The 13,231-nt window shown below is 47.3% G+C and overlaps 1 protein-coding gene across 4 annotated transcripts in view; it reads right to left on the bottom strand.

The window, feature by feature from the left end:
• Positions 1–10,901, bottom strand: part of MAP2K5 (mitogen-activated protein kinase kinase 5) — a 135,749-nt gene extending 124,848 nt beyond the window's left edge. For 3 of the 4 annotated variants that reach the window (XR_015795874.1, XR_015795875.1, XM_088139232.1), the window contains exons 1-3: positions 10,684–10,899; positions 5,500–5,548; positions 2,851–2,918 (exon numbers count right to left, since the gene is read on the bottom strand). Coding sequence is in view for 2 of the 4 variants with exons in the window: in XM_088139232.1 (XP_087995358.1) it covers positions 2,851–2,918; positions 5,500–5,548; positions 10,684–10,824 (258 nt within the window). In the remaining 2 variants the exon portion in view is untranslated. Of the gene's footprint in view, positions 1–2,850; positions 2,919–5,499; positions 5,549–10,683 lie in introns of all 4 variants that reach the window. The other variant, XM_088139233.1, reaches the window with a different exon arrangement.
• Between the last annotated feature and the right edge of the window lie 2,330 nt (positions 10,902–13,231).

Raw genomic sequence — 13,231 nt, 5'->3', positions numbered from 1 at the left:
CTCAAACAGAGATGACAAGTAAATGAAATATCAATCATGTCAGCTGTCAACCTTTTGGGACAGCAATAACTGTTAACAAGTAGTCTGGAAAAATGGTCCAAAAATGATTTGTCCTCCACATATGAGCACTTGGGGTTGCCATGGAAAGTTAAGATGCCAGGGGCTATTTGGAACACTGTTCAGGTATTCTTTTTAATGGAAAATTTGCCAGTTATTGATCCAAAACATGTACCCTTTGCTTCCAGATGGCTGCAAGCAACTTTCCAATCAGTGGCTGTCAAAAAAATTACTGCCTTTTTATATCCATAGAAGACAACGACTGTAGAGTAGCCCTACTGTCACTTAATGGCTCTTTTTTAATTAACCAAGAGTAAGGCAGGAAATCCATTTGGATTATTTTTCTATAATTAAAATGTGCAATTAATAAATCTCGGTGCCCTTCTCACCAAGTTAAGGGTTTGCTTGTGGGAAAGTTTAGAAATAGCTCAAGGGAGACAAGGTTGAGGTGAAAAAAACATCCTCTGACGTCAGAGTGACTCCAGAATGACAACGTTATCATTTATTTTTCAATTTAAAAACCTTTTAAAACCTTAAGCTTCGTCCTTCCAGTAGTTTGCTCTGATGATAATACAGCAACATTCTAGGAATTATTTCATTCAGTTCTGAAAACCCTAAGAAAACATATTTTCCCCACTATTTCAGGTTACAATTTTGGAAAACGGATTCTGTTTTCGTACCATCAGCAACTGGTACTGCATGAAAACCAGCCTGATCTCGCCCAGCTAGCACGTGCCACGGCCTGCGTCGGCCACAGCCACCACCAATCCTTGCATTTGCGCTGCTTTTCCGCAATGACAGAAATGTCTGGGTTGTGCTGCCTCTAATTCAGGGACAAACATCCTTTTTGAGCCCAGCCATAACCATTCTTGTGTGGCTGTCAAAAAAAAGGAGGCTGTGAAGGGAAAGGGGGTGCAGTGGAAAAGAGAGGTGAATGTGTTGAAAGCAACCCCCCCCAAAAAACCTCAGTACAAATTAAAACTAAATAGATTAAACATACTCATTAATTAAATATTCTTCCAACAACGGTCAGTCAGATGCTTTGAAGAGCTCCGAAAGAAAGACATGAACATCTCGGATATATCGCGGCTGTGCATAAACAGGCTGTAAAGTTTGTCTAACAAACGAAGAGGCTTTCTTCCAGATCATATCCACACCCCTCTCCACACACAGACATACAAACACAATCAAACTTATCTTGCTATTGTGGGACAGCTAAACGATAATGAACTTACATCTCAAAATACTTCTGACCTTTCATTTAATAAAAGTGAATCCTTTAGTTCTGAGTATGTATCACCCTGGATATTCTTCTTTTTCCCCTAAACATTTAAACTATTTTTAAAATACTATAAAACTGGAGAGCGGCAATAATCCCTTCCCAACTCAGGAAGGAGCAGGATTTGAAAGGATTTTTCTCTTTAGGCTGTGTAACCGTTTGGGATGTACTGGAGACAACACAAGCTGGCGCGGTTACAGATGCTCTACTGGGGCCCGTTCTCAAGGCTTCTGAGCCTCTCCAAGCCCATTAAAGCGAATGGAGCTTTGTGTGGTAGCTATGATTAAGTCTAACACTGAAGTTACATTGGGTGGCATTCCAACTCATCCCTGCACTGGGTACAATGGGCTTGTTTAAATGGGATTGCTCAAATGAAAAAAATCATTCATCTGAAGGGCAAATTCCCACGCCACCCCCAAAATTACTCCCTCTCTCTCAACAGTATCTTGCGAAAGGAAATACACAATCCAGGCGGGGCACAGAACAGAGCGATCTGGATGAAGCGGGGATCGGACACGGGGCACTGAGGGGTTCGGTTTGCGGAGATTTCCCTACTGCATTTGTATGCACGGAAAGTTTCCTTGGGAAACGCCCTTTACCGAAACAACAGAGAAATGTGGCACATGCACGCGTCCCTTGTGCAAGAGGAACTGCTGGGGCACAGGGTAGCGTAAAACAGGTCTGCTTGAAAGATCCGGGCAATCCGTACCTCCCTCCCCTCGGCAGGACCAAAGGAACAGCCAACCGGACAGTGTCCTATGACTCTGATTTAATTGAAAAGAAACGTGAATGGCTAAACTCGTGCCCATTTATAAAGCGCAAAGGACAAGTCATTTATAAGGATATACATAAGCCACTGCAGCCTTCTCGTCCTATTTTTACTGTCATTATTAAAAGACAATGCATTTTAAAATCTTCTCAGCACACCAAGCCTGCAGCTAAAATATAACTCTTCAGAGAGAAGGGGCGAAGAAGTATCCAGATGAAAGCAGATTTTGTTTTTGATTTTGTTTTTTTAAAGAGCTGAAGGGTTCATTTTTAATGAGCCGTTACTTTAAGTAATGCATAAAAAATAGAAGAAATTGATAGTCCATTTAGCCTGCACTATATCTAATGCAAAAGTCATTGGGATACGTTATTCTTAATGTTCATGAACATGATCTGTAAGTGTATTATTCACTGTTTTTCTAAGAAAAGGAGCACTTCAGAATTTCACACAAAATCCCTGCTCCAACTTGTTCAACCAAGATTATAAAAAAACCAAAACCAAAAAACACCCAGCCCCAAATTCCTCACAAATTCTAGTGTTGGTGGCTTAATTTGGTGCTATCACTAAAAATAAGTTATGTGGGTGTGTCCAGGATTGGGAAGCAACAGTAAACTGGAATGCTCTAGGATTCTGCACAAGCCTCCTTGTTGCACAATCCTGCAGCTTTCTCATTCAGCTCAGCTTTTTGAGTCATGTTTGCTGGCAATCTATAACTCAGTTCACAGTTTATTTAAGATATACCTACATAGGACAACATAGCTTTCATTTCTTCATCACTTCGAACAGTAATCCGATCGCCATCCTCATCTTCATCTGTATAAAATAAAAGTCCATGTATTAAAATTTACCAAGTCGAAAGAAGATCACGTACTGGAAGAAATTTAAAACATGAACAGACGAGGACCGAAGGATATGAACACATACCTGTTTTGTCATAATTTCAAATGAGGGTGACTAGTTTGGCAGGTGCGAAAGAGAGAGGACAGAGCACGAAACTGGAAGTCATGTGAGTGGGTGCTAGAGTGACTTCAGATCCTCTCCATGGACCTCAGCTTTGGGCCCAGGTCACTCTTTCTGCAAGGGCACCAAGCAGTAATAAAACGATGGCTAATGATTTCCACTGGAAATGAAATGATGATTTAATTGTTGGGGGGGGGTTCATAATGCATCATGTCTCATTTAACAAGTGGCATCCATTCCTTCAGTGATAGCCTGGCTGGAAGGACGACTTCAGGCTATATTCCCCCATCCCTTTCAGCATCTTGCACTAAACATTTAGTTTACGCTCCTTAGAGTTTATGTTACTCTCTAAAGTCTATCTACATTATAGATAGGTAGAAGATATCCTAGAGTCAAACGAAATGATTCACTGGGTCTCAATTCTATCACTATCTTCTGCTCCCCAAGAGGAGCATAAGGCCTCTCACTTCATAAACAAATATAATTCTAGTATCTCTAACAGAAGTCATTAGAATAGTAACTGCTAAGAAAATTCTAAACACAATCTGACTCTAAATGAAAAAAGCTAATAAAAAAAACAGAATAAACAAGAGAATAGGAGGATTTTACAACAGATACCTGGAAGGAGTATTTTGTAGTAAAAGGCCACAATTTGCAAAGCTCACAAATAAATGCCATTTAGAAAGCACCTCATTACAGAAGATTAGCTCTAAAAGCAGCACAGCGTTGGAAATTCTCAGGTGAACTGAAGTGTCTTTCCTGTTCTCACAGTAACACATTTTTGTATAAAACGGGCAGTGGATCAGTAGGAAAAGAGGCTGCGTCTCCCTAAAATAGATGAGCATCACTTGTTATTTGATGGGAGGGGAACGGGCTCCTTTCAGGTACTGTATTTCTCTGATTAAGTAGGAAGGCTGCTAACCCATCCCGCTGGGGGAAGAAATGAGGCCCTCCCAAGCGATGCCGCAGCACACAAAGGTTCAGAAGGGGTTTACCAAGCCCCTCTCCTCGCCTAGAGCAGAAACAACACGATCTTCCAGTCCATTAGGGAAGCAAACGTAGAACTAAATAAAGCCTAGATTTTGCTAATGTCACCTCCTCGCAAGACACCAAACAGAATGCAGCAGATGGTAACCAAATATTCCACAGCAATTTTTGCAAAAGACGCAGTGTGTCGTGCACGCGCAAAACGGTTTGGGATAAAAGGACCATAACGAGCCATATGTCGTTAGTCGTTTTATTTGTAGCAACATGGTGTACCACAAGGTCCAATGGCAACAGAGAATACAGCCCCAGGTAGAGGCAGCCACAGAAGACACACCGGAGATAGCAATAACTAAGCAAACAGGAGAGGAAGCCGCTGTGGATAGCAATTAACTGCCTCCAAGAAAGCCATCAAGTAGCTGAGAAGATACTTAAGCCAGGGAAATTTCAGGCTTTCATTAGGGGGAAGATAACCTAGAAAGCAAGTGGCATCAATATACATTAACATATTTTTGATGCACTTAAGTGGCAGGAGAAACAATGTCATGCTGATGCAAAATGACAGGCTAATTCAAGAACTAGAAAGCACAGCAGCAGATGTTAAAGAGAAGCCACAAAACCCATGTTTCTTTCAAGCAGGTTCTGCCAATGGTGTCCCCGGACCACAATCGATGCCTGTTACTGGTATGGAGACGTCAGCTGAGACGCAAGCCACAGTGGAGAAGACGGGGCTGCCCTGCCACGTGATTTGAGCTCGGCCACCCTCAGCTCTTGACCCCCTCTCTGGGGAGTGGTGCCCAAATGGTCACATTATAGGCAATGTTTTTGTACAATGGTCTCGTAAGACAGACCAGCATTCTTCCCGCGTATTAAAAATGGAGAGAGAGGTCTCCTGTGTTAGGAGAGCTTGTTCTTAATGCTCTCAGTGGCATCCTCAGGGGTCTGACAGCAGGAAAGCCCAGGGCGAAGCCTTCTGGGCCCCAAGTTGCCCTCCACATTCTCCCACAAAGACAATGGCCACCTCCAGAGAAGGTGACCCTCCCACAACCAATTTAGTGTCCTGTGCACAGAAGACCGATTCCTGCAAAGGCCATCTACTGATTTTTGCTTTTAATAATACAAATATGAAAATTAAAATCTCAGCACACAAAGCCTCCAGGTACTTTATATTTTTCGTTTAATTTGAGCAATATAATTGGAACGCGTACAAAGAGCACAGTAAGGTCAGGATGGTAATTAAAACTATACCGTAGAAATATGTGCTCTCAAGATGTGATTAAATAATAAAATATTACTTAGCTAAGGTTTATCATTAAACTTGCATCCATGTATAAATATTTAACTGTAAGATATCTGAACATAAACAATATGTAGTTGTCACTGTTTTAAATAAATGATGCAAATATAAACTCTCCCCCCCACGCCCGTCTTTCTGGCAAGCCATACTCACATTCAAAAGCTGTTGTTGTTGCATCAGGAAGAACCTGACTGATTACATCCTGTAACATTAAAAATGCAGGCAGTTAGTTATATTCATAACTGAAGACTTTTTACAGAATAATTAATATTCAGCTTTTCCTAGCATGTTAACTCCGACGGCTGAAAGCCAAAGCCAAAGCGAAGCCAAGCATACTTCATACTTGGAAGAGATCCAGGAACCTTGTGTAGGATTGAAAGACGCCTCTCTTTACGGTCCAGGGCCGTTACTCTGTTGATGTAGAGCTGCAGCTCTCGGGGGCATATGTGCAAACTTGGTTTATTTGCCTTACTCTCGTGCACGGTTTCCACCTGACAAAGGGGACCAGTGCCTATGAAAACTCCAGGCGTTTTGATGAACTCTCTTATCTCTAAAATAACAGGGAGAGAAGGACAACTTTCTTATCTTCTCTATTCATTGGACTTTGCCTCTCCAAACAGCACTGCCTACTCCAGTGTTTCTCAACCATAAGTACTTTAAGCTGTGTACTTAAAGTTGCTACGGTTGAGAAACACTGGTCTACTCCAATGTCCATTTCTTCTCTGCATTTAGCCACGTTTGGAGATGGCAAATGCTTCTCCATTCTCCAAACGGGGCAGAGAGGATATTGTCCTTTCAAAAATCCATTCCACCCAAATACTTCTGGCCAGAAGGCCAGAATTATTCCCACAGTATAATCCAGAGCAATCATTCAAGCAACCTAACCCTAACCAAACACTCAAGTCTATGCTTGCCATGGGTGCACAGGACACCACAAGACAGTATCTAACAATACTCCACGGCAACATTAAATGTCCAGCATTGTCAATCTGAAGTTAGTCGCAACAAGGAAATGAGCTTGTGGCCCTCCTTAAAATAACGGTAACCCAATATGACACTATTCATATGACAATATGAGCCTGAAATGGTTATGGAGGAAATCACCTTCGTGGACCAAGTATTAAGGGTCGATATGTAATTCAAACATGAGCTCACAAGCATACGATCATTTTATTACGTCAAACCAGTACCAGATGAAAAAGTGTAGCTATGGACAACAGAAGCAACAACATAATATAATTTCAGAATGAAAATGTGTGCGTTCACTCAAACTTCTTTCAGTGGAAGCAACGTTACACAAACTGCAGAAAAAGATTGAGTAGGCATGAAAAAGACAGTGAAAACGAGCAGGAATATAACTAAATCTGGTTTATACCAACACTGTTCATTATACTTCTCCACAGCTTTCTGTGGAGCAAATTATCACATCTGTACACCTTACTCATAAACTGTCTTTGGCTCTCAAACTCTCATTTTCAGGATCTTGTCAATTTCCTTGCGGTTCCAATTTTCTGTCTTTCCTTTCCTCTCTTACTCCTACTTCATATATTCATTTTGATCTTTACCTGTTCTCTCTCTATGACCAAACCCTTCAGTTTACTTTCCCTGCTGGTTGCTCACTTATATTTAATCCACATTCATTCAGGGGCCATTTGTTCCTGATCACATAACTTCTTGTTTTACAGGTGTTAAGTACCCCATCCCCACCACTTTCAACTTCCTTTTATGGTTCTCCTGGCACACCCAATTCTTACTTCCATAAGCACACCCTTATATACAGCCTTTTTTGCTTCTTTTGACAAATGATCATTTCTTGCAAAAGGCCACAAACTATCTATTATCTTTCCAGCAGCATTTGTCTGTCTTACAATTTCTCCAACCACTTCCCTCTCTTTTGTAATCATTCCACCAAGGTACGAGAATTCATCTACCTGCTCTTGTCTTTCAACATTTATCTAGGACTTGCCAATCGTTCATTTCATTTTCCTTGTCAAACACAACTGCCTTGGTCCTTGACGCATTAATTTTCAGGATCTTTCTTCCTACCTTGGACAGCCTATCTAACATTCATGGCAAAGCATTCAGGTTCTCAGCCAACAACATGGCATTGTCACAGACTCACATTCACATCCACAACCAACAGTCCCTTAACATCCTGGCAACCGTTCCTTATGCATTTATCTATAAATATGTTAAGTAACCAAGGGAGTATCACATATCTTTGTCTTACCTCCTACTAAATGTTGAACAATTGTCTAATCATTCTAGTTATTTTCACACATGCTTTCGTTCCATCATATCGCTTTCAGTAATCAACTGTCAATTCCACATTGGTACAAAGCAGTCCATAATTCAAGCTTATTCATATTACAATATGCATTTCCCACATCAACAAATGTACTGTACACTTTCTTACATTCATTCATTTCTCAAAGACTGCTGAAGAGCAAAAATCTGGTCTTAATAATTATGTACATAATAAAAGAATAAAAGAGGAAGGCCTAGAAATTTATCTTAGGACAACTCCAAAACATTTGACTGTACAGCTAGAAAGCCTTTCTTGCTCCATGGCAAATAATTTAACTGTTGACAAACAACGCATGTCAACAACCCATCAGGTGTTGATTTCTCTTCTGAGCACCATACAAACATTCTTTTAGTCAGCCCCCATCTCTGAAAAATCCAGTCCTTGATGACTTGATAGATTCCAAGTATGAAGGACAGAGCCAAGCACACGTATAAAGAATCAGTAGGGAATAATCTAGTCTTTTAGCCTTCTTGAAAAATTTATTATTGTTGAATGTCAACCTCTTTTTATCTTAAAGTGGAGGATAAAAGTATAGCTGAACCATATTAAAGAATGGCCAATCCTTATTATACACTCCTAATTTTATTACTAAACAAATGGAAAGAAAGAACGCAAAGTAGATCAAAGTTAAAGAGAAAAGGCAGCAGAGACTTCTGAAGCTCCAAGGTTCCCAAACCAAGAGTAGACAAAACGTATTAATTAAGCCAAACTCTAACCAAACCAAGATGTATAAATGGAACCAAGGCCCCTGGAAGAGCTGTTTTCAGCCGCCTCCAGCTGGCAGTCATGGTGGGAGCCAACTGGATGTCCACTGGGAATCAGTTCCAAAGAACCAGCACAGCCACCGAAAAGCAGTGCCATCAAGTCTCAGCCCCCCTCACCTTCCTAAGGTGGGACCCCATTAATAGTTTACTTGGATAGACTGAACTGCCCAGGCTGATTTCAGTGGGAGAAGGTGGTGCCCCAGATTACGACATCTCCTCTCCCAGTCTCTTCATGTAATTGTTAAATAGGAAGGGGGAGACAGCTGACTCCTGTGGCACCCCTTAAGGGAGTAGCCATTGGGGCCATCTGTCCTGCCCCACCACCTTTGACTGGAATGGTTCACTAAAGATAGAACAGAATCACTGCAACACAGCACCCACAAACCCCACGCCTGACGGTGCTCCAGAAGGATACTACGGTTGAGGTATCATAGGCCACTGAGAGGTCTAAAAGGACCAGGAGGGACACACTTTCTCCATCCTGGTCCCAGCGTAAGTCTTCTATGTTTTTTACACTTCACTAGTTTGCCGTAAGGCCATATCAGAATACAAAATCCTGGACAACAATAAGACCATATATAACAAAATAGAGTAAAAGGCAGAACTAAAAGGAAACACAAATCATATTTCTGGATCATCTCTATAATTTAGCCCCAATCAGATCTACATATGCAGTTCCCAATTGTACTGTTTTATTCAGAGAAAGAGCTGTATTACGTGTAATGTTTGGGTTCTGACTATATATAGAATATGTTGTTCTAATACATAGATCGCAATGGGCCATTTGTTGTGGTCCAAGATATTGACCAACAAAAGTCATTTACCAGGGCAAACAATGCCCTTTCCGAACCCTGGCTGTGTATGTGTGTGTGTGTATGCATATACTGTACATAGGTATACATGTATACAGTATACACGCATACAGTATATTGCTCTTTGATTACGGTCATGGCTGTGACTCACAGCACGTCCTGACTCACCAGCTGAAATTGAACACTGTACTTACTGCAGGAGAGCTAATATGATGACCACCAGATGTTTTGGACACCCCTGCCCATAAACCACAATCTGCATGACCAGTGGTCAATGATTTTAGATGATTCCATCCAAGATACCTGCAGGGCTCTGACATTTATCTCTGCGGAGCAGTGTTTCTCAATCTTGGTGACTTGAAGATGTGTGGACTTCAACTCCCCATGCTGGCTGAGGAATTCTGGGAGTTGAAGTCCACACATCCTCAAGTCACCAAGGCTGAGAAACACTGGGGGATGGAGCTGCCTTGAAGAAGTGGCAAGAGAGAAAGAACGTAGACGGGACAAAAATCTGGAACCAGATTAATAAAGGCAGGTGGACGTTCAACCGACGAAAGCGGCACGTGTTCTCCCCACCCCCCTCCAAGCCAGACTGCAAATGTAGCCCAAGATGCATTAAAATTCCTGAAGATGTGGCTTAATGCTAATTTCTCTGAAAGTTCCTGCCCAGGTCCCTTCCCTGAGATTTTGCCATCTGGTGGGACCTCGGAAGCAGCCCTTTCTGCGGCCCCCCACCCTGCGGAACACCCTCCCCGGGACGAAGAGCGACAGGAGCCCGAGATGGCCGCTGGAGCGTCCGAGGAGATGACTGAGGCTCCCAGGGGCTTTTTGGGCTTTGGTTTTGGCTCTCTTTTTATGGTTTAGTTTTCCTTTTTATCATTGCTGAGAGCCCCCTCGAGCTGCGCCTTAAGAGGGGTGGCCCTACAAATCTTTTAGATAGATAGATAGATAAACAGGTTTCAAGGGAGAGCGTACTGTAGCCATGCAACAGGGTCACCAGATGGTTAGGATTATCATTATTATCATTATCATTATTATTCTTACTATTTTCCCAGACCACCTCTGCAAGGCAAGGCCCGTCCTCCAGCTGGAGAGCGAGGGGACCACAAAGAAGCCCGGGGCCCCTTCCACCGCAGGGCCCTGCGAGGCTTAGGATGCGACTCTGACGGCCCACCTGCGCGCGCGAAGCAGACCCGGGCCCGTCCTCCAGCCGGGCCGGGCCGGGCCGGGCCGGGCCGGGCCGGGCCGGGCCGGGCCGGGCCATGCCCAGCCCACCGCGGGACCCCCGGCCCGGCCCGGCCGCGCCCGGCAGCCCCCGGCCCCCCTCCTCTGCGCAGCTGGGGGCCCCGCTGGGGGGCGCCCGACGCGCCGGGCGGGCGGGGGCGGCGGCCGTGGGGCCCTCGGCCGGAGCCCGCCGGGTCCCCGCGCGCCCCCCGCGCCCCGGCCCGCTCACCAGCACGTCCCGGAAGAGCAGCTGCGGCGCGGGGTGCACGGTCCAGTCCACGGCGCCGCCGCCGTCCGGGATGCGGATGCGGATGACCAGCGCGGGCCGGGCCGGCTCCATCCCGGGGTCGCCCAGGGCCAGCAGGAGCATCCCCGGCGGCGCGCGGCGCTCCTCCGCGGACTAGGCCGCGCCAGGCCGGAAGGGCTCGGGCCGCAGGCGCCGCCCCCGCGCGGCCCCGCCCCCTCCCCGCCCCGCCCCCTCCCCGCGCGGGGGCGCGCCTGGCCCGCGGAACGCCGCGCCACGGGAGCCCGCCCGCGGCCTCGCCGTTTCGGTCGGTGCGGGGCGCAGGGGCCGCGCACAGCCCGGGGCGGCCGGGCGCATTTCCTGCCGGGCGGCCGAGCGGGCAGTCCGGGCCGAAGGAGCGCGCGCCGGGAGGGGGGAAGCAAGGTGCGTTCAGACTGCGAGGGGGGACCCGCGGGCTCTGGCCGGGCGGGCGGCCGGTTCGGGAGCGGGGCGGACCGTCGTCCGCGAGTCAGTGCCGCCTGCGTGGTCCTCGGTCCCCGATCCCTCTTGGCCCGGGATGGCCCTCTTGGCTGATGCTTCCCGGGGCAGAAGGGAGAGGGTCCTCCAGCGCCTTGGTGCTTATGCTGGCTTTTGTGCCTCTTGAAGAGAAACACCCCATTCACGCAGAGCACCTGGCCGTTGGGGGTTGGGGGCCCGTTTGAGAAGCGGAATCATCGCAGCGCTTGCAAAGCCGCCGCGGGGAGAGCTCGCCGTTCTCCAACTGCCGGGCGGGATACTTCCAGTGACAACACGTGGGAAAGGAAGCAGCGCAACACTGAGGAGAAGAACCAGGTTTGCTGCAAACCTGGATTGCTGGGTGCCTGCTTGGCAAGGAAGGGGGACCCCAAACAATGGGGAAGCAAAGTTTTTTTAGAAGTTGAGGGCTACAAGGGGGAGATCCGAGGGATCTGGTTGGCTGGCCAGTTTGGGGAAGCGGGGCGGACCCTCGTCCGCGTATCCGGGGTGCTCCTGTCGGCCTCCCGGGCAGGCAGAGCGCCGGGACTCCCCGGCCGACGGAGGCGGGCCGCGAGAGGAGGGGGCGTGGCCCGGGCGGGTGGAACGTTGGGGCGCCTCGGCTGGCTACTATGTTGCACGTCCCTTCTCGGGCCGCCCGTGAGCGGGCGAGGAGCAACTCTTCTCTGGTCTCGGTGGGGCTGCTGGGGGTCTTTGTCTGGGGTGGGGAGGGTCACCTTGGGTCTGATGGGAGCAGGCAAACTGGGCTTGGCCGCAGGGCCTGCTTCCAGGCGGGGACAGCGGGCATTAAGCCGCCCGCGCTTCCCACGCCTCCCCGCTCCCCACGCACGGCGAGCCCAGTCTGGGCAAAGCCAGAAATGGCATCTGACTGGCACGGCGAGCCAGTCCGGGCGGAACACAGGAACCCACCGGCTCAGCCGGAAGCCTCCCAGAACAGCGGGCGCGATGCGGCTTCAGACCGCTTGCTCGTGACCGCTCAGTGTCCCCGAGTTGCGCTTTAAGACACGTATTGATTAATTTATTCGGGGCAGAGGACCAAAGCAGTTTGCGTTACAGAAAGGTTAAATAGATGAGAAGCCTGAATTAATTCTCTTGGAATCCCAGGGCTCAGACAGGGGCCCTGCCCCAGCTGTAATTGCAGCGGTTGCAGATTGCATCGTGGCCCAGCTCGTGGCTTGTCCTCTGCAGATGCCACGGCGCGAGGATGGCGCTTTCCCTCCTGAACATTTGGCCATGAACGATTCGGCACTGGGAAAACAGAAGAGCCACCCAGTTTGACCAGCGTCCTTGCAGAGTTGGTAGGATTTGACCCCTAAGCATAAGGCCAGGGCCCCGGCTTGAGGCTAAGGCCAAGTCGGCCCTGGCCTGGGGCGCCAAAGCTTAGGGGATGCCAACGCTGCCCCTCCTGCTGAATCATTCTAAAAATGCAAATCTTTGCATCACAGGAGGTGGCACCGTGTGGGCAGAGGGGCCATGTGCCCTTGAACTGGCACTGCCTTAGGGTCCCTCTTGGCCCTTCCACAGACAAGCACTCATAGAGCAAAGTTGTGTAGGTTGTGAAATCCAATGCTGGGGAAGGCCACGGGGTGGTGCTCCACGGCCTGCCAACGTCATAACCAACCTTGTGCTCTTGACGTATACCCAACACCTATCGCCTTCATTGAACGCACACCTCCAAGCCCCTCGAAAAGCTTCAAGCTGTGAGGCAGCTGTGGGATGATAAGAAAGTTAGCACTTTGCTGGGCCCCAAAACAGTAATTCTGGGAAAAGCAGCCCCCTCCGATCAGCAAATCTGGAATATGAGCAAGATTTACATTTCATCTTCACCCCAAATGGAACTTAACTACGTTTCTCTCTCTTCCACCTAATACCTTTTTTCCCAGTTTGACAATTCCTGATACTTTTGAGGAAATGGAAGTACAATGGCATATACATGGCAGGGAAAAAGCATTGCATTGGGGGAGTAGAACCCCAGCATTCCAATAATGGGCTATCAACAGAGTTTAGGACGCGTCCCCCC

This window comes from Python bivittatus, unplaced genomic scaffold, assembly GCF_059951505.1.
Source record: "Python bivittatus isolate LINGU-HERP-01145 unplaced genomic scaffold, Pbiv_v1 ctg000210_np1212, whole genome shotgun sequence".
Lineage (NCBI taxonomy): Eukaryota > Metazoa > Chordata > Lepidosauria > Squamata > Pythonidae > Python > Python bivittatus.
This window is presented reverse-complemented; position numbering and strand designations above follow the sequence as displayed.